Source organism: Maniola jurtina, chromosome 6 (assembly GCF_905333055.1).
Source record: "Maniola jurtina chromosome 6, ilManJurt1.1, whole genome shotgun sequence".
Lineage (NCBI taxonomy): Eukaryota > Metazoa > Arthropoda > Insecta > Lepidoptera > Nymphalidae > Maniola > Maniola jurtina.
In genome coordinates this window covers 13,925,481-13,953,120 of record NC_060034.1, presented here as the reverse complement: position 1 = coordinate 13,953,120, position 27,640 = coordinate 13,925,481, and the positions used below count along the sequence as shown (strand labels likewise).

At 37.0% G+C, this 27,640-nt stretch overlaps 1 protein-coding gene and 1 long non-coding RNA gene across 5 annotated transcripts; one reads left to right on the top strand and one right to left on the bottom strand.

The window, feature by feature from the left end:
* The first annotated feature begins 2,344 nt into the window (after positions 1–2,344).
* On the top strand, positions 2,345–27,640 carry LOC123866039 (phospholipase D2). 4 transcript variants are annotated; one of them, XM_045907360.1, is made up of 21 exons: positions 2,748–2,936; positions 4,515–4,721; positions 7,015–7,171; positions 13,299–13,571; positions 14,209–14,329; positions 14,779–14,930; positions 15,636–15,767; positions 17,603–17,751; positions 18,453–18,688; positions 19,222–19,326; positions 20,139–20,278; positions 20,560–20,724; positions 21,067–21,572; positions 22,134–22,266; positions 22,764–22,872; positions 23,270–23,440; positions 24,132–24,298; positions 25,026–25,266; positions 26,173–26,379; positions 27,041–27,275; positions 27,559–27,640. In XM_045907360.1, exons 1-20 carry the CDS (start codon positions 2,780–2,782, stop codon positions 27,269–27,271), a joined length of 3,759 nt encoding a protein of 1,252 aa, XP_045763316.1. In that variant the 5' UTR covers positions 2,748–2,779; the 3' UTR covers positions 27,272–27,275; positions 27,559–27,640. The 4 variants fall into 4 exon arrangements, with proteins under 4 accessions (XP_045763317.1, XP_045763316.1, XP_045763314.1 ...); XM_045907361.1 differs by lacking the exons at positions 2,748–2,936; positions 27,559–27,640 and adding an exon at positions 2,345–2,597 and having other exon boundaries at positions 27,041–27,333; XM_045907358.1 differs by lacking the exon at positions 27,559–27,640 and having other exon boundaries at positions 2,749–2,936; positions 27,041–27,333.
* LOC123866051 lies at positions 27,279–27,632 on the bottom strand. The gene is made up of 2 exons (XR_006796108.1): positions 27,565–27,632; positions 27,279–27,423 (listed from the first exon to the last, which is right to left on the bottom strand). It is a non-coding gene; the product is annotated as an uncharacterized LOC123866051 (long non-coding RNA).

Below are 27,640 nucleotides of genomic sequence, written 5' to 3'. Positions count from 1 at the left end.
AGACATACTTTAAGGCTGAGATCAGCTATAGAGCGCACTCGTTTTAACTGAAACTAAGTCAAAGTGCGCTTTATAGATTTCAACCATATTTTAACCTAAGTATCAGTGATCGGTGATTTTGCGACTGCATCGATGCTGCATCGCGTTTGGACGACTTCGATCGCTGTAATGAAATTAAAAAAAAAAAGAAGTAAAACAAACAAAAAACTCTATTGCATAAATACCAAAAAGTCCGTAGGTACTTAAACTATAAAGTAAGTTCATAGCTTCATCTGGTGACAGAAGGGCTGGCTCATTTATTGGGCAAAGGATCAGCTTGGCTGTCCAGCGCAGAAACGCAGTCAGTGTTCTTGGCACCCTTCCACGAAAGCATGATTTGTAGAGTAATTAGATAAGGTAACATAGGTATTTCATTATTTTCCTTAATTAATCTTTCCTGAAATCATAATAACTTACAAAATACAGCAATCTTAGTATGGAATAATTTTACGATCGGTCTGTCTGTCATGTCTGTCAAGACCTGACAAGGGAATTAAATAATATTTAATACATATATCACATTTCTTGTACGATGGCACGGAATCCTTGGTGTGCCAGTCCGACTCGCCCTTGACCGGTTTTTTGCAAAGGGGGTTTATTTATTTAGAGCACGTAGGTAAACATTACGTCTCGTAAGCGTCGTCGCTCTTGTCGGATGCGGGTTGAATTGCAATCCCTTAGTGATCGGACTTTAATCAGACTATGAGAGTAAAAGAATTGAGCCTATTCAAGACTCAGGTGTGTTTGCTTTGCGCAGACACTTACACACTATAATAATACCTGTCTGCCTAATATAAAAATATCTCCCGCGCCGTGACCGAATTTTGGAGGACATACCTAATACAGCTAAGATTAGTAGCCAGATCACAGTAGTTTTTTTCTGTAGGTCGTAATAATAGCCCTTTCATAAAATATCCGGAACACGTGCTAACTGTTAACCGAACTACCGAGAGCATGCTTTCCGCATAGCTTGTTAAAAACGTGCACGTATGTAGTAGGTACTGTAGCTAGAAGTCGCAATCATAGAAGGTTAAAACATTTTTTTCTATATTTCACATACGTCTACCTAATTAAAGGTTTATCTGGTTCCTATAGCAATAAAAAATCTGTCTTATGTCTAATCTAAGTAGCTATTATGTTGAAGAGAACACTGTAGAACTTTGGAAATGAAAGTATTGCTAACCAATGCTTATCTTTTCTTATTATTGCTTAGCTAGAACATTGCCATAAAAAAATAGCAGGCGTTAAAATCGACATTATTACACCACAGTTATACTGTACTCCATGGATGTAGATTGTAGTAAATTCTACACTCATTTTTTTGTTAATTTTTGCTATAAATATTGCACCTATATTTTGACCAAACTGGTTTTATTTTAAATCAACTCTCCTACATATTTTGTAGTGTAGTAATTCTAATTCCAAGTTTCTAAACTAAAATACAATCTTTAAAAAGTTCTATTTCTGAACATAAAAGTTTTGTCACAATGACATCTATTAATGTCATGTTAGAGGCAGTCGTTCCCAAACATTATGGAAATTCCAGTTATATGCAATCCTGTTGACCACTAGGTACGATGCTTAGCAAACAAGAGGTTAGGTAGAGGCACATAGGTATAGTACGTGATAGATTGAGATGACAGTTATTGGGGTACGAGGCAGGGGGACGCCCCGCACACCCGCACCTAACCCCGTGCAGGATAGCGTGGGGCGTCACCTCATCCTGTCGCCTACACCGTACTAAACTTATCAAGTAGGTAGAGATAGAGGTTTATTGATATAGGTACTTAATATACAAAACATTATAAATACTAGTAAAATTAATTATACCTAGGTACACTGATAACATACCTACCTAACTACTTATGGCAAGAGATCTGATAGATTAACGGTGGTTCTGGATTGCTAGTTTGGAATGGAAATAGCTTAGACCTTGAATTACACAGGCTACTTATTCTAAACTTCTAGACTACTTTATTCCAAAAATTGAAAGAGGGAACCTCGGGAATCTTAAAAAACCTAAATCCATGCGTATGAAATCGTGGGTTAGTACATATTCTGATTTCGTGTTTTAGACATTTATTGTTCCATAAAGGAATTTCCACTTAAATGGAACTTACAGGCTATGTTATAAAAATGTTTTTTTTGTAAAATTAGAGACGACAAAATTAATACTTTCACTCATAGATTCTACATTCAATCATATTTTTACCAACTACGACGCGACGTGACGTTTTGGAAGTATAAGGTTGAGAAGCTTTGTCTTGAATACACTCTCTGACGTCATACGTCATCGTTATGGTACGTCATACGTCAGAAACTTCAAGGATGGTTAAAAAAGTTAACTATAAAAAAGTTATACTACTGTAATTAGTACTGGGCCTCCTGAACTCAGTTTTTACACGAATAAAAGAATGAACCTTGAGCAAACAAGTAATTAATCGAGTGAATCAGATAATAAGTAATCTAACCTCTCATACCTTCATCCGTATTCATAGTTTCTCTCAGTAATGCAAGAAATACGGCAAACGAAACATTGGACTCGTACCTAAAGTTTTGTAAGTACTTTTTTTACTAATTCACCGTGTTTAACTTCTGGAAACCTTGGTAGTAGCCTCCAGTGAAGCGTGAAAAATCTTCTCCAAAAAACAGTCGTTGATTTTTCACATACCTACACCGACAAACGCTGTAGAACAACTGTATCGTGAAATCGCATCATCTTATCTTATCAACATAGATTATGTACACAAGTGTTAAATTCATACTGTGTAATGGGCAGAACATTACATATCAGCATCCTTGTGGATACCGTGACGTGAAAACGGATTTTATTGAAGACAAGAGCAACATGGAACGCAAAGATTTTACACTCAGTTTCCACAATCTTATAAAGCGAGGTAGTGTGTGTGAAGTGTTTGTTGATTGTTTTATTGTTAACATATGGTGCGTTTACCGAGGAAAACAAGGAAATAAGGTTTACTTTAAGATGTAACTGGTATTGCAATGTTCGGTTTAAGTATCGCTAACTATAAATGCCATCCTATAAAAAATTTAATTGTGTAGTTTTATATACAATTGTTATTGTCATTTAGCTACACTTTTTAATAATCACTGTGGTAATCCCTTAGTTATTTAAAACAAATACTTAGAGCTACACTTAATAATCACTATGGTATTTCCTTAGTTACTTAAAACAAACTTGAATTTAATTTAGTTTCACAGTTAATACCACCTATAGTATCTACCTACCTTGCGTAACATTTTACTTCTCAGTAAGATTCTATTGAGTTAAAATAATTATTATTATCCTATTAAAAAAAATTAAAACTATTTTAATATAAGTAAGTCAGTAAGTAAGTATTTGCAATGGATTTTGTTCTTCAAAATCCATTGAAAATTATAGAATCAAAATATATTTCTGGCTAGGTCATCAAGATATGGTGGGCATCGATTTCACTTTCCTAGTTTTAACATGTTATATAGCCTTCTTTAATATTTCCATAGTTAAATTTTATGTTTTACAGTCAATGCCTTACTACCAGTTATTTGCCAATTAAGTTAAACATACTTAATATGAAAAATCAAGTCTTAATTTTCTTTAAAATTAAAATTATCACTAAAAATAACTTGACAGGGCTTAGTTACCCGAAGGTGAAAGAGGCGGCTTTAAATAGAGAAGCTTTTCGGATGATGATCACCAAACTTTGTTTTGAAGAAGGCACGCGATGATGATGATCATTAAAAATGAGAATTTAACTTTTTTTGGTTGACTGTATAGTTAAAATCTCGTGATAAACGTGCAAATAAGTCCAAAAACCAAGTATCAAAGAGTCAGCACTGTCAATAGACAAACGAGAAAATCCAAAGGTATCTGAATAACACCACTCGGACTTTCCTGTTACAATAACTAGCACAAAAATAACTATAAGTGTTATCAATCTTCTCCACAGAACAATGATCTCCATACATAAATAATAACTATACTTTATAAAGATCCAGATTTGTCACTAGAATATTTAAAAAAAAAACTTAGTTTCCTTGATAATAAGGTTTCAGATAATCCATACAAATATTACAAAAATGAATGCGACTATCTGCTACATTTTCATAGCCCATCTTTAACCAATATTGATGAAAGGTAAAGAGATATCATGAAGATATAGGCTACTTTCTACCCTGAAAAACCAATGAGTTCCAACAGGATTATTCATACTTATTAATATTATAAATGTGAAAATGTGTCTGTCTGTCTGCCACCTTTTCACGGCCCAACAGTTTAACCAATTCTGACGAAATTTGGTACAGGGTTAGCTTATATCCCGGGGATGGACATAGGCTACTTTTTATCCCAGAAAATCAAACAGTTCCCAAAGGATCTTTAAAAACCTAAAAGTCGTGGGCATCATCTAGTAAATAATAACTCAAAATCCTAGATAAAATCATTATCTAGTAATTAATAAAAGTTTTTTTTTCAGATGAAGAACTTTACGGTTACACAAACTACGGAATGGAGACTCCCACACCAACCACCACACCAGGGGACTGCTTTCAGAGTGTGCTTCAAAACTTGGACTCACTGTCTTCACCATGTTTGGACTCTGACTTTGATGAGAGCCTCGCAGTCCCAGAGTCCCTATCAGTGATTGATGCAGAGAAGCATAAAGAGGAGACTGATGCTTCTGGTATGGTTTATTTGAGTTTTTACTGACCAAAGGCTGAAATGAAGGTGTTTATATTCAGGTTTTTTTGGTGATGTTATAATCCACACCAAAAAAATATATATATGTTTTGTTTGTTGATTTGTCCTTTAATCACGGCGCAACAGAGCTACGGATTGATGTGGTCTTTTGCATGGGTATAGTTCAGGACCTCTAGAGTGACATAGGCTACATTTTATCTCAGGAAATCAAAGAGTTCCCATAGGAAACTTAAATCTATGTGCACGAAGTCGCGGGCATTAGCTAGTAGGTATATATTTAGTACAAGCACTTCACTATTTCCGTAAAAACGGAACTGATTTAGATAGTTACTTCTGCCTTTGAAAAGGTTACTGTCAGGTTGAACCCATTTGAGTAGTTATACTTAGTTATGAATTAAGATCTGATGAGGATTCCTAGAGTTGGAGATCAGAATGCCTTAACAGATAACAGCAACTTACTCCAGATACGCAGAAGTAGTTTTTTTTTTCATTTGATTATTTAGGTATAGATAAAAAAACTGAACATGAATAGAAACAGTAGGTTAATTAGATGTTTTAAGGTAATCAAAAGGTTATCAATTCCATTTCATGTGCCAAATTGATTGATGTTTTTTTTTAACAAAATATAATTATGCTATCGCCAATTTTCACTTTGGTTTACAAAAATAAACAAAGGGTTTACCTTCAAATATCATTTTAACTTTCATAAGTACTTAAATGAAATTTCTACTTTCAATGATTCATTTGTTTTATCAGATTACAATGGATATTATCAGAAAACAATATAATTGTATCTGAAATCAATATATTGTAACATGGTTGATGAGTCAGTTAATTGAATAATCCATGTTTTTCATGGCCTTCATTCTTGACATGCACGTTTACCGAGGGCCACGGGAGAATAGGTGAAGAAGCCAGGATTGAGGGCTTTAGATACTGTCCAAGGCACGGTAATCTAATACCGCCAACTTCCCTACTCCAGGCAATCAGTAAAGTTATACTCCTGTATATCCCATCCCCTCTTCTCCCCATCGACGCGCCTCTCTCCAGTCGTGTTGGATTGCCGGCCCATCGGACGATGCCACATGATCACATAAGAGTGAGGGAATATGTGTTGTATATGTGAATTATAATGGCTCTTGCTTGGCTGTCATATTTGAATTTCGGTCCAGGAGTACATCATAAAGCTACGAAAACATTAGAAAATATCACTTGAGTTAATGCTGATTATTCATATGATTAGATTATTATGATTAGCTGATATAATCAATTTCTATTGTTAATGTAATTGGGTAAACGGACGATTGATTAATAATCTCTGAGGTATTGTATGTTATCATATTAAATTGATCTTATAGGACTTAATATTAAATTGTTTACCTATCAATTGTCTATGTTGATAATAAAATTGATAACTAAGTATATGGACTTTTGCAAAGTATCCTATAATATCCGGTATATCTTCGACCTTCTATGTTCTTGGTATTTTAATTTGCTTATTACGAGTACTTTCTCATATTGCGTCAGGCTATAAGTTTTAACACAAAATGCTTGATTAGCTCAGATTAAGAACGATTACGACTCTAAGGTTACGATCACTTTGACTTTGCTCAGACTTAGACACTGTTAAAACGAGACAGCGCTATGCCGCTGGCATAAATCTGTCTCGTTTTGACTGAAACTTAAGTCAAAGCAAAGTCAAAGGTCTATAGATCCTATGTCTGCGGCCCAGGTGGAAGCGGGTGCGTCCTGTGGCGGGGCGGGCAGCGGGCGCGGCCGCGATGCCATACTCTGAGAGTATGGCATCGAGAGAGCATGCCGAGCGGCATGGAGAGTAATACTCTCCATGCCGCTCGGCACCCGCTTTTGATTAAAACACGTCCACGCGTCTTCCTTTTCAATTTCTTAAAAATATTATGACTTTGTTCTACACGCTGTTTGGCATGCAGGTGGCATAGACATCCGCTAAGAAAGGGTTTACGAGAATTCAATCCCTAAGGGGTAAAATAGAGGTTAAAAATTTGAGTAGTCCACGCAGACGAAGTCGCATAAGCTAGTATTGTATACTACTAAATAAGATTATGTGTATTGCGTATAAGTACTATCTAACACACCTAGTATTCACCAAAGGTTGTCTGGTGGAGATCGCTATAAGCAATAAGGCCGCCTTTGCATGCAATAATTGTTTTGAGTTTTTCTTTTTTTTTTTCTTGTTTTGTTTCTAATAAAGTTTTCTTTCTATCTATCTAATAGGTACCTAAAATGTTTGTTTCCAGCGCCACTAGCTACCTCAGTGCCATACAAAGCGATACACGCACCTCCCGTTAAATTCAATTCGGTACACAGGAAAGTGTTCATTCCGGGAGTAGAAATAAAGGTCAGATTCGTGGAGAATGAGAGAAGCGTTACTACACATTTGCTCAATCCTAATCTGTAAGTAGAGGTTTTCTATTAATTAATACTCCTATAAATAGGCTAAAGCTTAAATGCGAAAATCTCAGCTTTAGACTACATAGAAAGTGACATAAGATTCTTTTTATCCAGAGAAAACAAACGCTTCCTGTGGAATAGTATTTCATTTTTCAAGTCTTCGTCCTTCAATCACGCAACAACAGATTCCCGTGATTTTTCGCAAGGATATAGTTAAAGAAAGTGACAGACCACTTATTATCCTGGAAAAAAGTTCCCACGGGATTTCTAAAAACCTAAATCCATGCGGACGAAGTCGCAAACCTATGTAATCTAGTTTTCTATAAGATCAACCAAGAAACAAACTTAGAGCAGCACAGCTGTACTCTGATTTCCTTATAATTAAAATCCTTACTCACAAGTAAAGTAGGTACGTTAAGCATACAGTGGAAAAATAATACCTTGTAACAAAGAAAATTTTTCACCACCCAATAGGTGAAAAATTTAAAATAAAATTTATTTAAAAAAAATCAAAACAATAGAATTAATTCCTTACTTTTACTTCCAGCTGACAAAATATTATATATATATAAAATGGATATAGGGAAAACCTTCGGGCGCCAGCCAGCTGGATAGAAATCTCCACAGATAGACTTGCCGAGGCCTGGACTTTTAATCGCAAGTCAGAGATTCGGTCCACCTAGCCGTGCTCTCTATTCCGGGACGCCAAATGTCCTCAAGAAATAAATATTGGTGAATAAAAATCAAAGAATTTAAAATTTATTATTAAAAATTAATTTATTAAATTTCTAAAGTTTTATACAAATTTTATTTATTAAAGAGGAAAAAAAAATATGACAATTTATAATAGGTATCGCCCCTTTGTTCTTGTCTTAATTTTATATGTCTTATATATAATTATCAAAAATAAACAAACTTATAGTACCTGGGCCACATGGCCACACACTAGGTTATAAAAAAAATAAAGTCCAAATTATCACAAAATTTGTTAAAATAGAGAATAAGCTAGGCACATGTCGAATATCTAACTAACGGCCGGTTCACACATGTCTCCGTTTTACTGTTCCGTTTTATCGTGTACGTTTTTTTTTCGTTGATGGCGTATGTAGTTGTATGAGCGACTTCACACATGGCACAGTATTCTGTATACAGTAAAAAATATCGTTCCGTAAAAAAATTACATTCCGTTTTGTCATCGAATACTGGACGAACGGAAGGGAAATATACGGATACGTAGAATTTTAACGGATAGATCCATCCTTGTAGAATAGCGTCGGTATACTGCGAGTTTTCTGTTCACACATCGCATCCAGTAATGACGGATCCGTTGAACGTTATACGGTGCCTATGTGTGAACACAGCATAAATTTATGACGCATCCGTTAAAAACGTACCAGTAAAACGTACTCCCATGTGTGAACGGGCCGTAATTCCACAGGCCGAAAACTGCATTCCATCACACCAATTCCGGGATGGAATCCGATATAAAACGTAACATGTACGATCCAAAATGAAATTTACGGGAAAATCCTCATGATAAATGCTCAAATGAGGCGTTAAATGATAACAATCTAGGATCAACGATCTAGAGACGAAAATCTAGGATCAACGGAGATCTAGGATCAACGATCTAGGATCAACGATCTAGGATCAACGGCTGTAACAAGGAAAATGTTAGGTTAAAATTTTCATCCATTTTCTTGTTGGAAAATTCAATGTTCTAATGGCGAGATTGGGCAGAAAAATGAACACTTACCGCTAAAAGCGCCGTGTCCTACCACTCTATAGCCCTCTGGCCCATAAATATGTATTATACTTATTTAGTTTAACTTTCACATTTTTAAAAATTAATAATTGACGAGCAGATGTTTGCGTGTCTATGTAGGAAGAAAAAAGTGAACCTTCAAAATGGCCACCGAAAGATGCCAACTTCATTCGGTAAACGAGCTGTCAAAAATGTTACTAGTTTTTTTTCCAATATGAAAGAAGGTTTGACAGATCGTTGAATTACATTCCCAAACGTCACGCCTTAGAAACGTCATGGTGAAGTTTGGGACACTGACATATGACGTATAAAAGGTCTACTAACAGATTTCAGGTTATGTTAATAAAAAAATATGCGATCTAAATAAGGAATGTAACGGGACCGCTAAGGTACACGTTACAATTTCCCCTTTCTAGAGAAAAGAAAAAAAACCCTTTTTTTTTCTTTACCCTAAACAATTCTATAAGACAAAACAAAGGGAACTACCAAACAAAAGGAAAGTTAAATATCTAAATTTATGTAAGCCAAAACAACCAAATAATCATTAATAAATACAGATTGAGAAGCAATCCATTAAAACAAAATTCCTAAACTAGAATTGCATAGTATTGGTATACTACTGTCCAAGACACTAGCATCAACGCTGTGAAATGGCAAACCAAACTAGCTAAGAAGGGAAAAAAACTTTCTAAAGAGTGTGTGATTAGGATTGGTATACTACTGACCAAGACACTAAGCATCAACGCCGTGAAATGGCAAACCAACCTAACACAACATAAGCCAAAATAAAAAGAGTCTAGAGTTAGTATGCAACTGATCAATCCACTGAGGCACCCTCGCCGCGTATTGACGAACTAACCTAGCTAAGGGGTTTTCGGAATGGTATGCAACCGAACAAAGCACTCAGGCACCCTCGCCGCGCATTGTCGAACCATCCAAAATAAAGATGCGCTACAAAAGAGCAACACCTAAAACATCGTCCTGCCTAAAGCAAGGACCTAGCGAACATGTCCACATGTGTGAGACAAGGCCAAGGATGAGTACTAAAGACCCACATAGAAAAAAATATATACATCTACTTGCCCGATAAAACAGACACAAGCAGGAGGATAACATGGAGCATGTGCCAACCATGATCCCACAAAAGATCTGTACATATTTACAAAACTACCTGACTGACTATAGCAGAACAAGCAGGAGGATAGTACGGGGCATGTGCTAAACCGTAATCCCTTAAAAGAAAACTATACATATTTACAACAAAATTAGGTAATACGGTGCAAACAAAGGCAAAACCGCAACCAAAATGAGTTCTTCAAGAGCCTGGTAAAACGAAGCAACTGCATAACCGCTACCAAAAGATCTCTTATAAACAGAACTATAAAATCAAAAATATACAATATATACAAAAAAAAGGAGGTAATGCGGAGCAACTGCATAGCCGCAACCTACAAATCGGTAGGACTGACAAAGGAGCCAAAAATCCTACACAAAATAATAATGAGTCCTTATTGTGTTAGCTTCTGCTAGATTCTTTTCCTGTTAAAATTAATTTTAAGTTTTAATTTTGTCAAATTTTAAGAATATCTTTTATATGGTATCTACCTGTACAATTTTTTCCCAAATCTTTTAATAAATATACATTATCTGAAATTTTCTTTATTATTTTACATTTAACAAATTTAGGGGCTAATTTTGCGGAAAAGAAAGAAGCAGCATTGGATTGCACAAAGTTGCGCCTCCAAACTGTGTCTCCAACACAATAAGAAATGCTTTTTCTTCCTTCATTGTAGTATTTGGCATTTCGTCTATATGACTTGGCCAGATTACTAACAGTTTTATCAAAAATATTACTCAAAGTAAGAAGTGCGTCCGAATAATCTGAACGACTACCAATAGTTAACTCTGAAGGGTCAGAGATAGAATAAAATTTATGTAAGGATCCATCAAGGAAAACTTCCCTACCAAACATAAGAAAATTAGGTGTGTATCCTGTAACTAAATTAATAGTGCCATTAATAGCTGCCTGAACATGGGGTAAATACCTATACCACGTTCTATGATCGTTCTCAACATAGCATGCTAGACAAGTCTCAATAGTCTTATTAAAACGTTCAACTGGGTTATTCTGAGGAGTATGTTATGAAATATTTTTGGAATATTATATTCTTTAGCAAAATTCAGATTTATTTAAGTTAATTGCAAGTCTAGAATCTTTTAATCTTTGATATTTATTTATCTAAAATGCTGAATGAATTTAAAATCTTTTGAAAGTAAAATAATAATAACATCTAGGTAACAGGACTTCGTTATCAAAATCTGGTCCAAACAAACGATCAGAAAGTCTGTGTAATTCGACGGTGCATTTGTCATACCAAATAACATCCTAACGAATACAAATAGACCACGACCTGGGACTACAAACGCTGTCTATTCTCTAGAAGATTCTTCTAATAAAATTTGGAAAAAGCCTAAAAAAAATAGATAAAATTAAATAAAATAGATTTTCAATCGTCGTGCACCTATCATTTTCAAGAGAAAACTGGTCACAGCGACACCTATCAAGTTTTTAGCTCCGTTTCTTACAAAGAAATGGCCTTTTTAGGTAAGTAGCATTTTCACTAGTAACACATAAATAATAGTAATATAAAAAACCTCAAAATAAACTACGCTTATTAACTAGGCGAGCACACTTAAATTAGCTATGCTAGAACAAACATCTTAGTATCTAGGCATACAATAAAAAAAAATAAGTTACAAGAATACAATACACCTTAAAATATTACAAAAAATACAAATTAAGACAAGAACGAGAACAATTAAAATATTTATTCACTAATACTATGAGAATCAACACAACTAGGTTCCCAAATAAAAATCAGTCCCTGTTCGGGGCTGCCAATTGTAACTCGTCTTATCTTAATCTTTATATATTTATAGGATACAATGATCAAAAATAAACAAACTTATAGTACCTGGGCCACATGGCCACACACTAGGTTATAAAAAAAATAAAGTCCAAATTATCACAAAATTTGTTAAAATAGAGAATAAGCTAGGCACATGTCGAATATCTAACTAATTCCACAGGCCGAAAACTGCATTCCATCACACCAATTCCGGGATGGAATCCGATATAAAACGTAACATGTACGATCCAAAATGAAATTTACGGGAAAATCCTCATGATAAATGCTCAAATGAGGCGTTAAATGATAACAATCTAGGATCAACGATCTAGAGACGAAAATCTAGGATCAACGGAGATCTAGGATCAACGATCTAGGATCAACGATCTAGGATCAACGGCTGTAACAAGGAAAATGTTAGGTTAAAATTTTCATCCATTTTCTTGTTGGAAAATTCAATGTTCTAATGGCGAGATTGGGCAGAAAAATGAACACTTACCGCTAAAAGCGCCGTGTCCTACCACTCTATAGCCCTCTGGCCCATAAATATGTATTATACTTATTTAGTTTAACTTTCACATTTTTAAAAATTAATAATTGACGAGCAGATGTTTGCGTGTCTATGTAGGAAGAAAAAAGTGAACCTTCAAAATGGCCACCGAAAGATGCCAACTTCATTCGGTAAACGAGCTGTCAAAAATGTTACTAGTTTTTTTTCCAATATGAAAGAAGGTTTGACAGATCGTTGAATTACATTCCCAAACGTCACGCCTTAGAAACGTCATGGTGAAGTTTGGGACACTGACATATGACGTATAAAAGGTCTACTAACAGATTTCAGGTTATGTTAATAAAAAAATATGCGATCTAAATAAGGAATGTAACGGGACCGCTAAGGTACACGTTACAACCTTCAGTATGGAATTCGATTACTCATCAGATTGTAGTCTTTAGATAGTGACCCATTGATCGCTTGGCGGCTCACCGTAAATAGATTTGTTACATCAATTATCTCCAACTGGTTTAATCTAATGGTTTCTATATATATAAATCTCTCTTGTAATGCAAGGTTTATTGGTTTAACCGTGAAACCGTGAGAAGGAAACGCGTGGGTGTTGCCATTTTTAGATATTATAGTAGAGACATTTTAGCCACTTTTGTTGAAGTATTTGCTGTGTTAAATTAATGATCTGCAGTAGTTATAGGTCTTCTTTATCACGTTCCGAAATTCTCTTAAATCTAAGGGCTGTCATAAAAGTGCGTACAGACTGGGTCATTTTTTACGCAAAGGATCAGCCTGGCTGTCTAGCGCGTAACTGCAGCTAGTATTCTTGGCACTCTACATAGTTTAGGCTAGTTGTAAGTGTTATTATGACATTTAAAAAACTTCGGTTTTATTATAAAGTAATTAACTTCGTGACATTATAAAAATAAATTATGCTGACCATGTTTTTAGATACACAATAAACCTTCAACATGGTGACTTCACATGGACGATCAAAAAACGCTACAAGCACATCCTGTATCTGCACCAGCAACTGTCCTTATACAGGGCGTCCCTTAAAATTCCGTTCCCGACTAAAACACACAAGTCCAGACGTGCCAGTTTCAAAAATACATTCGAAAGTGAGGAAAAAGCTGAAAAGGTAGCATTGGAAGCCGTTCCTAGGAGCAACTCGACTAAGCGACGAGAAGGGCGGCCTAGGAAAAGAAAAGGCGCTTTGCCCAGGTATGGAAAATTATACTGATCTATTCTTTGAAGAAAAAAAAAGATTTATATAAAGATGGTTCAGTACTCAGAAAATTAATAACGTCAGAAAACAAATAATATATGAATGTACATATCTTAATATTAAGGAAAAAAATATATAATAATAAATAAATAATTTCTGTGAAATAAAGCTTTGTAACACATGTTAGGTATGACAGAAAGTGAAATAAACAAAAGACGGCGGCATAACCACAGATCAACTAATGGTACCTTCCAGGTTGTTTAACTCCGCAAATACGTTTAAATAAATGTTTCGACGCAATAAAGTGCAATTTAGCTCGCACACCGATGCGACCAAAAAAATAAACGCCTGTATCGCATATTTTTTTTCTCTCTCTCTCACTCACTCTATCTCTCTTTCTCTCATCAAATCACACACACCTTAGAATGGAGATAGATTATACACTGTATTAGCACATAGGCTACTTTTTATCCCGGAAAATCAAAAAGTTCCCACGGGATTTTTAAAAACCTACATCCACGCGAACGAAGTCGCGGGCATCAGCTAGTCACTAATATTGTAAAAGCGAAAGTTTGTTTGTATGTATGTGTGTTTTGAAAAACTAAAAAGTCTTACTTGATGTATATTTTGTAGGTTTCCTAAGAAACCAGAGGTGATGGTGACGTATGAAGGAATACAACTACGTATGAAGCAACTCGAAGAATATCTGTATAATCTACTTAACATATCCATTTATAGAAATCATCATGAAACGGTAAGTACATTTTTGATTGATCACTCATAACTACTTTTAATACCTAGATCGTAGGGTCTTTCTATATTAAGCTACGGTCACATCTGCGCAGTAATACATATACAACTAACTATGTTACTGTGGCATCATAGCAACTCGATTTTATACGGGTGAAGATTTTTTTGTACAGCCTATTCCCCTGAAGTTCATCCGTTAGGGCCTTGATTGTACTGTTTAAGCTCTGCTAGTTTTACATTAAAAGAAAAGATTTACTTAAGAAGTCAATAGATTTAATTAATTTATTGCAAATTCCGCAATTAATAATCCGCAAATAATAAATAGTATTACTATAGTTATAGACTATATACCGAGTTTGAATAAATGATTTGACTTTGACAAATTACCTCCAAAAAATCTGAAAGATTCTATCTTTTAGTTCCTCATTGATTGTAATACTTTCTTAATTTAAGGTGAAGTTCCTGGAAGTATCACAACTGTCGTTCATCACGGAGCTGGGCACGAAGGGCAAGGAAGGCATGATACAGAAGAGAACTGGCTCCACTCGGCCTGGGCAAGCGGGCTGCAACTGCTTCGGCCTGCTGGGCAATATGGTGTGTGTCAGGTCAGAATATATAACCAGATAAATACTTGTAAAAAATATTCCTAAAGAGGCTGGCATAAGAGTTTAACCTCTTATGAAGCAATTAAATATCATCACTCCTCAAGGAAAACCTCGTCTTTTCCTAGATGTCTAAGATTGAAATCTATAGAGCGCACTTTGACTTTGCTCAGTCTTAAGATACTGTTAAAACGAGACAGCGTTATGCTGGCATAAATCTGTCTCGTTTTAACTGAAACTTAAGTCTAAGCAAAGTCAAAGTGCGCGCTATAAATTTCAACATACAAGTATTTCATAATGCGTAGTGCACTATGGCCTAAACCCTTCTCACTCTGAGAGGAGCCCCCTGCTAAATAGTAGCGTAGTGCGATGGAGTGAGATGTTGTTCTTGCAAAGAAATATTTTTTGTTTTTTAAATTACTACATATCTAAATTTTAAGGCCGATTCACACCAATTGAGTACACGTGACACGTGCGTAGTGACGCGCGTAAACCCCTAACACACCGGATTATGTATACGTCCAAGCTTTACGCAAGCGGTGTGCAATGTTTCATACAGTTGCATACATTACAACGCAATGGAACGCGCTACGTCTACGCTTACGCAGCCTGTGTGAATGAGCTACGAATACGTCAAAAAAATCAAATTGCGATAGTTTCGAGATTTTAGCCGTTGATAGTAGTTTCTTAGAAGTATTTTCATTACAGATGCAACTACTTCTGCACGGGGCTAGTGTGTGCAAAATGGCAGGAGCGATGGTTTTTTGTGAAAGACACGTTTTTCGGCTACGTGCGACCCAGCGACGGAACCATTAAAGGAATCATGCTTTTTGATCAAGGGTACGTTTTCTTACTTATGACACTTTTACAGGTTGAAATCTATAGAGCACACTTTGACTTTACTTAGACTTAAGTTTCAGTTAAAACGAGACAGATTTATGGCAGCGGTATAACGCTGTCTCGTTTTAACAGTGTCTTAGTCTCAGCCAAGTTAAATTACGCTCCATAGATCTCAGCTTTATTTCATGCTATAGTGTCTTAGATATAACTATTAAGTGTTTGTTTAATATTACTGTGCTTGTTATTTATTTGATAAATCTTAAGTTATTTTTCTTGAAATCTTTCTCAAAAGTGTGATAAAACTTTAAGCGTTAAAATCCGGAATAACTAATTTTTATCTGTTTTAAATTATTATTACATGCAGCTGTAAACAAAATCGTAAGTCAAAATAGGCGATATATTTTATTAGAATATTTTAAAACTCCATGCTAACAATTTTCGTTATTCTAATAACTATTTGATTTTTAATGGTGCGACGCGGTGATTCTTTCGAAAGAAATATTATTCCGATTTGATTTTATTACTGGTATTTAAGCCTACCTGGCAATCTGTAATTTCTTCCGAAAAAAACAGTACAAAGTCTGTTGTCTCGGCAATAACGTATGCGTAACAATAATCTGTTGAGAAACAGCGAACTTGATATGCGTGTAAACGTTAAGTAGAAAATTACCATAATGGAAGCGGTATACAATTACCTAATTAGTTCATGGAAGAGATTAGGTCATATTTTTAGATATATCTTTAGTATAATAAGGTCATAATATTTTGTAAATGTAGCTTTAGTATGTACTCTGTTCTTCGTTTTCGTACCCAATGAAAATTAAACTTGTCTTGAGTGTTGAGACATTGTAATAAGGACGGAATAATGTTCGCGTTCCTTTCCGACCGTATATAAAATGGTCGCCAAACGGAACAGCTATTTTGAGCCTGCCATCTTTCGTGGCACAAATAGTTAGTAGTAAATGAAAATTCATAAAAAAATTACAATTTTAAGATCCAACAGCATTTTTTGTGACTCCTATTCCAAAATCGAGTTTCCTGTGCTTTGAGTAACTTTAACCGTTCGAAAAGATCCTTTAGATTTTTTCCCATCAATAAACCAAAGGAGATTTTAAAAACACTGCATTGAAGTAGTACATCATTAGAAGTAAGTAAATAAGCAGGTTCGAATCCTGTCAGTTCCGCAATTTTTGATATGTATTTAATTTTTTTTAGATACCTTGAAGTGTAGGTAAAACACTATCATAAATAATATTTATTTATTTATTTTTTATTTATTATTATAAGGTACGCCCACAGCATGTTCACAAAACACTTAAAAATACAATAGTATAATAGTCTTATTCAGTGTGACACACCACTTACGGGCACACACAACTCATGCAGGTAACACAATGTAATATACATGACCGATAGCATAATATTAGTACATAATAAATTTGGAAAAATTATATAGCTCCGAAGGATAATAAAATAAAAACAAGATAATATTAACAAATATTGCCTTTGAATTTACTTATTTCTAAATATTTGTTATCAGTTTATAATTATTAACTACACAATTAAATGTGATTGAATTAACTACAAAATTAATAACTGGCCGATTAATTTCTCAAAACAGAGACAGCCGCCGCAATACGTTTTTTAAAAGTAATCAAACCCTGCCGAAAAATGTCGACTTCCTCTTGAGCGCTGGTAAGCTCATTGTAGATACGGCTTAAGCGATTTAAGGCAGAGTTGCTACCCAAGTTAGTTTTATACACGCTAATCCTAAAAGTTTTCCTAGAAGGTGTTCTTTTAGACTTCTTTGGAATAATGAATTAACAATGCCTTAGGTTTGAAGTATCAAGCGGTATGTATTCAACTGGTCTCAGCAACGGATTGCAGATCCTCAACAACAGCAGGCAGATGGTGATCAAATGCTGGACCAAGAGGAAAAGCAAGGAGTGGATGCTATATTTGAAGACAGTCGCCAACCAATCCGGTAAGTTTATGATGCCAATTTGTAGCTAAGTTCTTTTAAGAAGTGTTTTCCTTGCCAATGTAAATTATAAAAGCTCTGATGAACTGGTCATAGGAGCTGACATAAGTACAGGTCAAACACATAACCCTCCTTTTGGGCTTCGTCGCAGTCGGGTAAAAGGTATCATGCATAATTTTCGGCAAACATTACTGTGTTGCATGTAGGACAAATTAATTTTATCGTCGTCGATCTCTACCCAGAACAGGGAGAAAGATTTGCAGGGGAACAATGGATTTCCTTTGGCGTGGGTCTGTTTTACGACTGTATACACTGCAGCCCGCATAACCTTCATTCAGGTCATGTGTTAATTTGCTATCGAATAAAAAAGTGCAAGTCGGACTCGCAAACTAAGCGTTCTAATATACCATTGTACAAGAGACAACACTTCTTTTGTGATGTTACAAATTCACGGTTTTCGTACTTTCTACCTGCCAAATTTCATGACTCTAGGACAACAGAAAGTAACGATAGGTTTTGATACGCTTGACGGAGTCTTTACTCTTGACAGACATTAGATAATGAAGTGATCCTAAGGGTTCCTTTTCCTCCTAAAGAAAAAATATCTACCCTTATTCTAATATGATATTTGTTGTACCTTACATAACAACTCAACCAAGTAGAGCCTATAACATCTTTAAAGTTCACCAATCTGTTTTTGCCAGCCCGTGAATTCACGTTCCCAAACGTACACCACTCATTCGCGCCGCCCCGACCCGCCACCCCCGTCAGGACGCTAGTAGACGGCTCCGCGTACCTCTCAGCGGTAGCGGATGCCATGGACCTAGCCAGGGAAGAGATATTCATCGCCGACTGGTGGCTGAGCCCAGAAATATATCTGAAGAGGCCTGCTCTCAATGGGGATTACTGGAGACTGGATACTCTCTTGAAACGGAAAGCGGTAAGGAAATTTTATTTCTTTATCTCAGGAAAATATCTCAGGAAAAAGATTTCTATGTCATTCCATGTAAGTCACACTTCAAGCGAATTTGTGTGCAAGCATTTCGTATTCAAAAGTTCTAGGGCTACGACAGAAATGTCTTTCAGAATGGATAAAAGATCATATTTGGGATATAAAAGTACTTGATTTAAAGTATAAAATTCGGTACCACAGATTTTAATTCACAACGTTTTCACTGGTTGTAGATGTACGGAGGATCTTGAGCTTTAAAACTAGTACCTTTAAGGTCCATTTTACTTTATGCTAAAGTGTTTTGACGCTCAAATACTATCGAAGTTTATAAGATGTTAAATCTTATACTGTAAGAAATATTTGTTCATTACGGAAAAGTAGAGTTTAGGAATAGATATCGAAACACTGCAATTGCTTACTATCCGACTACAGCAAAGCCAAAAGAGAGGGTTATTATTTTGGCAGTCTAAGTACATATGTATGTTTTTAACATATTTTTACAATAATGTTTATGTCTGCAGGCGCAAGGTGTGAAGGTGTGCATAATGCTGTATAAAGAAGTGGAGATGGCACTGGGTATCAACAGTTTCTACAGTAAAAGTAGATTAGCTAGCGACAACATTAAGGTACAAGGTTCAAAATTTGACACGAAAACTATATTTTTGGTTCCATAAAATGATTATATATGACTTTCTAAATACTTCTCAAGGCTCGGTGACTTATTATATCCATCAATCAATTTGTATATACAAGATGTTAGATAATGTCCGTAACATCCCGGCAAGCTGAGGTTAGGACTGGTGTATAGATGTACCAAAAAAATAATGAGCCTGGTAGAGTGATACCTGTAGGAGATATGAGGACTTAAAGAATCTATTAATAATCAGAACTCCAATGTGACAAGTCTGTAAACAGCTGATCATGAAAATAATCTCTGTGAACTCGAAGTATTGTTTGAACATTTGTCAAGTAGCGCAGAGACAACGAAAGAATATGGTACTAACTATTTGGTACTACATTCCTCATTTGTCATGTTATATGACATAATAAATGATGATATGATTTATTGAACTCGCTTCAGACTATAAGTTATGGGATACTTCGTCCGCGTGGGTTTAGGTTTTTAAAAATCCCGTGGGAACTGTTTGATTTTCCGGGATAAAAAATAGCCTATGTCCGTCCCCGGGATATAAGCTAACCCTGTACCAAATTTCGTCAGAATCGGTTAAACTGTTGGGCCGTGAAAAGGTAGAAGATAGACAGACAGACAGACACACTTTCGCATTTATAATATTAGTATGGATACTTGTAGATAGAACATATTCTAAATCAAAATGTCAAAAATATTATTAGGTTAATAAACTAGGTTAGACTATTTGTATTTATGGCACATATTCAGATTTTATGTTTGTACTACATATTTGTGTTTATTGTTTAGGTGTTTCGACATCCAGACCACGCGAAAGTGGGTATATTCTTCTGGGCGCACCACGAGAAGATTGTTGTGGTGGACCAGACGATCGCCTTCGTTGGCGGTATCGACTTGTGCTACGGGCGATGGGACGACCATAGGCATAGGTATCTTAGAATATGTTATTTAATAAATAAAATTGAAATGTCTGTCTGTAATTTCAAAATAGCTACCTCACATTAAGAGGATCGTCTACGTCTAGTTGTGAATTTTCATACAAGAAGTGATAACGTTTTTCTCCCTGTTAATGTAATCCAATTTCAACTATTTCTTGTGCGATGGCACCCTTCGTGTGCGACTCCACTCCACCAACTCGCACTTGACCAATTTGTCTTCATTGATGTGTCACTGTCGCTTTGAACTGATTTTTTTTGTGTTCGCTCCACAGACTAACTGATCTCGGCAACATCGCTCAGCCAAAGAACTCTATAAAGAGCAAAAAGATTACCTCGAGCTCGCCCGGCGCGGGGCTTTATCTGCCGCAGAGCAACGGCATAGAAGCCGCCTTGGAACTCGCCAAATCATCCAGAGACGTAGTTATAGGACTCAATATGTAAGTTCACTATTTTTTTTACCTCAATTACCCCAGAGATAAACTAAGAAAAAGATGAGCACCGTAAGCTAGCCCAGTGTTCTTTACTGATTTCACAGTTCTAACTTATCACAACACAGCATATTGACTTCTATCTCCACCACGTAAAACAAACTTCTTGCCCAGGTAAAAAATTCGCGCGAATTCGCCCTTTACATGTGGAGATAGAGGTCAATATGCTGTCTGAAATTTTAGAAATTCGCTTCGATTCTCTGCTAGAATAAATCGATTCTAAGCTGAGAGAACGATCTATATTATTAAAGTTTACCACTACTTTACCCGTATTTCTTTGATCAATTTTAGATCCATAGAAGAAGACTTACAAGAAACCCAATCCACCGACGAAGTACAAACAGAAGACATTCCAAAACCTGAATCTCTAGTATTGGATCCAGGGGACCATTTATTACAACAACTCGGCACACCGACCGACACAAAACCCGACGGTTTAGAACAAAAAAAGAATGTTCTAGACAAAATTAAGGATCAAGGAAAAGAATTCATCAGTATTATCTACCCTCCATACGAAGAAGAACTTAATGAACAGAAATTTGACGATTCAGAACGAAAAAAAGCGGAGAAATACGCTCGTTCTAACGATGAGGTTCTCCTTACAGATGCTCTAGGCATCAGACCAAGGTCTATAACTGAACCAGCGCCGTTGGCTCAAGTGGTAGAAGGCAGAGTGATCACTGAGGTCACCAAAAAAGCGTTAGAAGATATAGAGGGGAACTCAAAATTGTGGATCGGAAAGGACTACGTCAATTTTATTGTTAAGGACTTTAATAATTTGGATCTGCCATTCGTAGGTGAGGAAAGTTACTACTAATTTATAAAGAAATCCGTTTTTTTTTTTCATATTTTTGTTTTCAGATACAGTCAGCCCTTGACTGAAATCTCACCTGGTGGTAAGTGATGATGCAGTCTAAGATGGAAGCGGGCTAACCAGGAAGGGGTATGGCAGTTTTCATTAAACCCATACTCCCTTGGTTTCTACACGGCATCGTACCGGAATACTTAATCGCTTGGCGGCACGGCTTTACCGGTAGGGTGGTAACTAGCCACGGCCGAAGCCTACACCGGACCAGACCAGAAAGGAAATTTTAGTGGGAACACCGCCGATGGGAGTTGATTCCACAGTTTACAGTGCGTGGAAAAAAGGATCTGGCACATCGGGCGGATGAAGTGCACCAGGCACCCAGGTGGTGTGGGTGAAATTGCTAGCGGTGGCGTGCGGTGCGGTTGTAAAATTACCCCTTGCTTGAGGAGATTTTTCACTGATACTTTTTGAAGTCTGTAAGTTCATCTTGTAATTATTGATGAAAGGTTCTATTATTTGCTAACCCAAAAGTATGGTTACGCAATTTCAGACTTAGTGGACAGGAACACGACGCCCAGAATGCCATGGCACGACATCGGCGTGGCGGTGCAGGGCGCGGCCGCGCGCGACGTGGCGAGGCATTTCATACAGCGGTGGAATGCTATCAAGCTGGAGAAGGCCAGGTAGGAACATAGGTGTAAGCTATTAAGGGTGCCTGTCCATTGAAGCAGAGTGAAGCAAAAGTGTGTTTAGTTGACCTATCAGATTGTTGAGAGGTTGTTTGGCTGACTCAGCAGCGTTAGTTTAGGCATGCGCAGTCAATGTTTCCTTGGAAATGAGTCAAAGTCAAATCATTCAAATTGGGTAGCATTCTACACTTTTTGATTGTTAATTGTTGCATTTGTAAGATACAACTTAAAACTAAAGCTAAGAGAAAAATACTATACACGTTTCGACCGAAATAACAACTAACGACTTCGGTTAGATTAAAAGGACGAGACGCCAGCTGAGTAAAATCTCTTCGGAAATATGTACACGGCTTCACCTCATCCTTCCAAATATTGTAAGGTCGAGATGAAGCCATGTACTCGGCCGTCAATTTTTTTTATATCAGTCCTGGACAATAATGCTATTTACTTTTTAGATTAGAGCATACTAGACAAGTTACCGTTTGTTTCAGACAAAACACGAACTACCCGTACCTGTTACCAAAAACGTACACCGACATCAAACCTCTGCAGGACTTGGAACAGCTGCTCAACCTTGACTTTATCAACGCTTCGTGTCAGGTCAGTGCTTACCAAGCATTTTATTCTTGTTTTCTGTACGTCTGTCGTGTCTGTCAAGAAAACCTATAGGGTACTTCTCGCCGACCTCATGAAATTTGGCAGGTAGGTAGGTCTTATAGCACAAGTAAGGAAAAATTCCCAAAACCGTGAATTGGTGGTTACACCACCACGGAAAAAAAAAATGTGTCTCAATTTTCAAAGTAAGATAACTATATCATATGAAAGGGCTTTACTCGTACTTCCTAAAACAGATTTTTATTTATTTTTATGCATAATAGTTTTTGATTTATCGTGCAAAATGTCGACAAAAATAGCCGAGTACGGAACCCTCGGTGCGTGAATCTGACTTGCATTTGGCCGGTTTAAAAAAAAAATATTTGATCTCTCGTACGAACAGGTGCTGCGCAGTGTATCGTGCTGGTCCTGCGGCTTTCTGGACCCCGACACAGTGGAACAGAGCATCCACGAGGCTTACGTGGACACGATTACACGCGCACAACACTACGTCTATATCGAGAACCAGTTCTTCATCACGCTGTCGAGGACTAGCCTCACTGTGAGGAATCAGGTCAGCAGAAAATCATTTCTTTTTTACCCGACTGCGGCAAAGCAAAAGGAAGGGTTATGATTTTAGCAGTCTATGTATGTATGTTTGTATCTAGATTCTTTTATTCAGATACACGTTAGCCCTTGACAGCAATCTCACCTGGTGGTAAGTGATGATGCAATCTAAGTTGGAAGTGAGCTGACCTGAAAGGGCCTAATACTTTGAACATTTTACATGAAAGTTCCTTAGGTACCGAAGAAAATGATGGATGATGTGCGGGGGTTATTATATTTTGAATTTTGATGTATTCGAAGGCGGGTGTAAAACTAGTCGGACAGTCGACTTCAATCGCGTGGATTTAGGTTTTTAGAAATCCCGTGAGAAATCTTTTATTTTTCGGTGTAAAACGTCCGGCCTCGCTACGCTCGGGAATTAGATCTGAATTATTCTTGGGATTTTATCCCGCCACGCTTAACGTAAGACATTGCACTACCCCAATGTTAAATAGTCTACTATTTCAATGTTTAAAGTTATTTCCATTTTAAGTATACACTGTACGAGCTATACTCATGTATTTAGTCAGTTTTGAACACATCTGGGGCCCTTTTTCATATTGACTCAGCTCGCTGCCTACTACAGTACAGTATCTACAATTTTCTTAAATAATCTATCATTTTGTATAGGGTTTTTATCATACAGTATATCACCACAGATAGGCGAAGCACTATTCAACCGCATCATGCGTGCCCATCGTGCTAATGAGACGTTTCGGGTGTACGTGGTGATGCCCTTACTGCCGGGCTTCGAGGGCGAGGTGGGCGGACCCTCCGGCACCTCGCTGCACGCCGTCACGCATTGGAACTATCAGAGCATCAGCAGGTTAGTGTGGCCGACCCTTACGGTGTCTGGAGACTGAAATGCGTGGCGAGATGTGTTCAAAAGACCAATCAGAATGCTAAAAGATAAAATTATTTTGTGATCTATATCCATGCTTAATATTATAAATGCATAAGTGTGTCTATCTGTCTGCTACGTTTTCACGGCCCAACTGCTGAACCGATTTTGATGAAATTCGGTAAAGACTTGGGGTACATCCCGGGGAAGGACAAGGGCTACTTTTTATCCCGGAAAATCGAAGAGTTCCTACAGGATTAAAAAACCGAAATCCACGCGGGCGAAGCCGCGTGCATTCTCTAGTTTTATATACATAAAAAGACTTGTCCTGACTTACAGACTTATCTATTAACGTACGGACTAAATTTATTTTGTGTATTATACACACATAATTGTGACATGATTATGACATAAATACAAGCAATGAAAAATCTAGTCTCCGAATAAAGTGTATGTATACAAATGAATTGCTGGACTTGAAATTTTGACAGTAGGTTTCTTTTATGACGTAGGCGCTCGGTGAAAAGGATTTTTGGAAATTCAACCCCTAAGGGGCTTAAATAGGCGATGAAAGTCCGTCATTTTTAAGCCCTTTACTTATCTACTAAGTGAAAAGTAATCATTTGTTCCCAATTGTCTACTACTTTTCTAATCTTGTATTCTCAGTTGATTATTATTTCTAGTGAATGATGAAGTATATCGAATATTCCAGGAGCAAGGAAGCAATAATCACGCGACTCTACGAAGCAGGAGTAACAGACCCGTCCACCTACATTACCTTCCACGGTTTGCGCACACACGCAACACTCGACGGTGAACCAATCACGGAGCTAGTGTACGTCCACTCCAAACTGCTGATCGCGGACGACCGATACGTCATCTGTGGAAGCGCGAACATCAACGACAGAAGCATGATCGGGAAACGGGACTCCGAGATCGCCGTGCTGTTACAGGTACCATAGCTTAACTGTAAAATTTAGAGTGCTTTAGATTGGGCATATTTTAACCCCCGACCCAAAAAGAGGGTTGTTATAAGTTTGACGTGTGTATCTTTCTGTGGCATCGTAGCTCCTAAACTAATGAACCGATTTTAATTTAGTTTGAAAAGTGGCTTGATCGAGAGTGTTCTTAGCTATAATCCAAGAAAATCGGTTCACCTGTTTGAAAGTTATCAGCTCTTTTCTAGTTACTGTAACCTTCACTTGTCGGGAGTGTTATAAATTTTTAATTTACACTTGTTATTTATAAATAAGCTCGTTTTCTTACCCTGTACGAGCGAAAACGCGGTCCATAAACAATGCCTCAATGCATCGATCAAAAAAAAATCGGTGAGGCTTTATCGCGAATGTCAACGTTAGAGCCAACAATGATCGGAAAACGGGACCCCGAGATCGCTGTACTATTACGGGTACCAAATGACGTCATAACTGTAAATTTTACTAAGGGTGTTATAGATTGGACGTATTTTCGGCGTATTCATGTTTTTTTAAATTAATAGATTAGCGCTTGGCTGCAATCAGACCTGCTAGCAAGTGATGATGCAATCCAAGATAGAGCACGCTTGCTTAGAATTACAAAATATGGATGCCTATTTTAAAGGGGAGGAAAAAACTGATGCCATAACGTTCCATATCCTAGCGGTTCGAATTAGAAATGAGGAGGCAAATCGCTTCGTATATATCCGTGGAATATCTTCGCTTGCAAGTACTTAAGCCAATCATAACCAATAATTACGCCGATGTGTTCAGGAATTTATTGGTTCGCCCCTTGAATAACCCCATGTTGTAATCTAGTGGGAACTTCCGTACTTTTATAGCATGGTAAACTTACAGTTCATGAACAATACCGAACATTTCCAGGATGAACAATTCGACGACGGTGTAATGAATGGCAAGCCGTTCCCGTGCGGGCGCATGGCGGGCGGGCTGCGGAGACGCCTGTTCCGGGAACACTTGGGCCTTATGGGCGATGACGTCACGAAGGGTCTGCACGACCCCTGCGCTGAGAACTTTTACAGACACGTGTGGAAGGCCACGTCCACGCGAAATACAGAGATTTACGAGGAGGTGGGTATTTTCACTTTATTATTGGCATTTGACAGAATTGAACTATCGCTGAAAGATTCGGGTTTCCACTCTCTTCCAGGAGATCTGCTGTGATACCAATATTAATTGCCTCACTCACTAACTCAGTGTCTAATACTGAATACAAATAAAATCGAATCCTATGAATTATAGTCACCGAGCTCAGCTAACATTTCTTTTTAATCCATTGAAGGTGTTCTACGAAAAATTATTTTAATATCACTTAATGAAGCAGCAATGTAAAACCAACCAAAGTAAAACCAGCTCAGTGGCTATCATTCAGTATTAGATACTGAGTTAGCGAATCAAACCGCTGATGCCTTGTTGTTCTTGAGTTGCTTAAGAAACTAACATCATACATGATGACGTCCAGGATATTTTCGCTATAGTATCGGGTCACTGCTGGTTGATTACGAAGAAGTAGCATCAATCATTGCTATCATCTCACTTGTTGTGATTGGCTAAAATGGTATTCTTGTTGCAACAATGCATTGTAGCCAATAGCGAACGAGTTTCGACCAATCAGAGGTGATTGTGATAATCAAACTATAGCTGTCATTCTACAGTGGTAGACCCCCCAGGAATCTCTAACTCAATCTTTAACAGCATCCATTTATAATACTAACGTTTAATTTTTTTGCAGGTCTTCAACACGATACCAACTGACGCGGTACACACATTCGCGGAGCTAAAGAAATATCAAGAGGAGCACAACCAATCACTCTGGCACAAAGACCCGGCGCTTGCGCACAGGAAAATCGACCTTATTCAAGGCTTTTTGGTCGACATGCCGCTAGATTTCCTTTGCAACGAGACCTTGACTCCGAGAAATACATCCATGGAAGGGATGATGCCAACATCTTTATGGACGTAGTTTTACCACTCGGGAATGGGAAAATCGATCTTATTGAAGGCTTTGTGATTGATATGTAGTTTAATTTCCTTTGCAATGGGACCTTGACTCCAAGAAATACATCGATGGAGGGTGCCAACCTCTCTAGGGAGTATGGATATAGATTTTTAACTCTGATATGGGAAAATCGACTTTATTGAAGGCTTTGTGGGTTGATATATAGTTTTATTTTCTTTGCAACAGGATATTCACTACGAAAAATGACATCGAGAGAGGGGACGATGTCAATATTTATATGGATATAGATTTTTAACCTAAAATGGGAAAATCGACCTTATTGAAGGCTTTGTGGATGACATGTAGTTAAATTTCCTTTGCAACGGTACATTG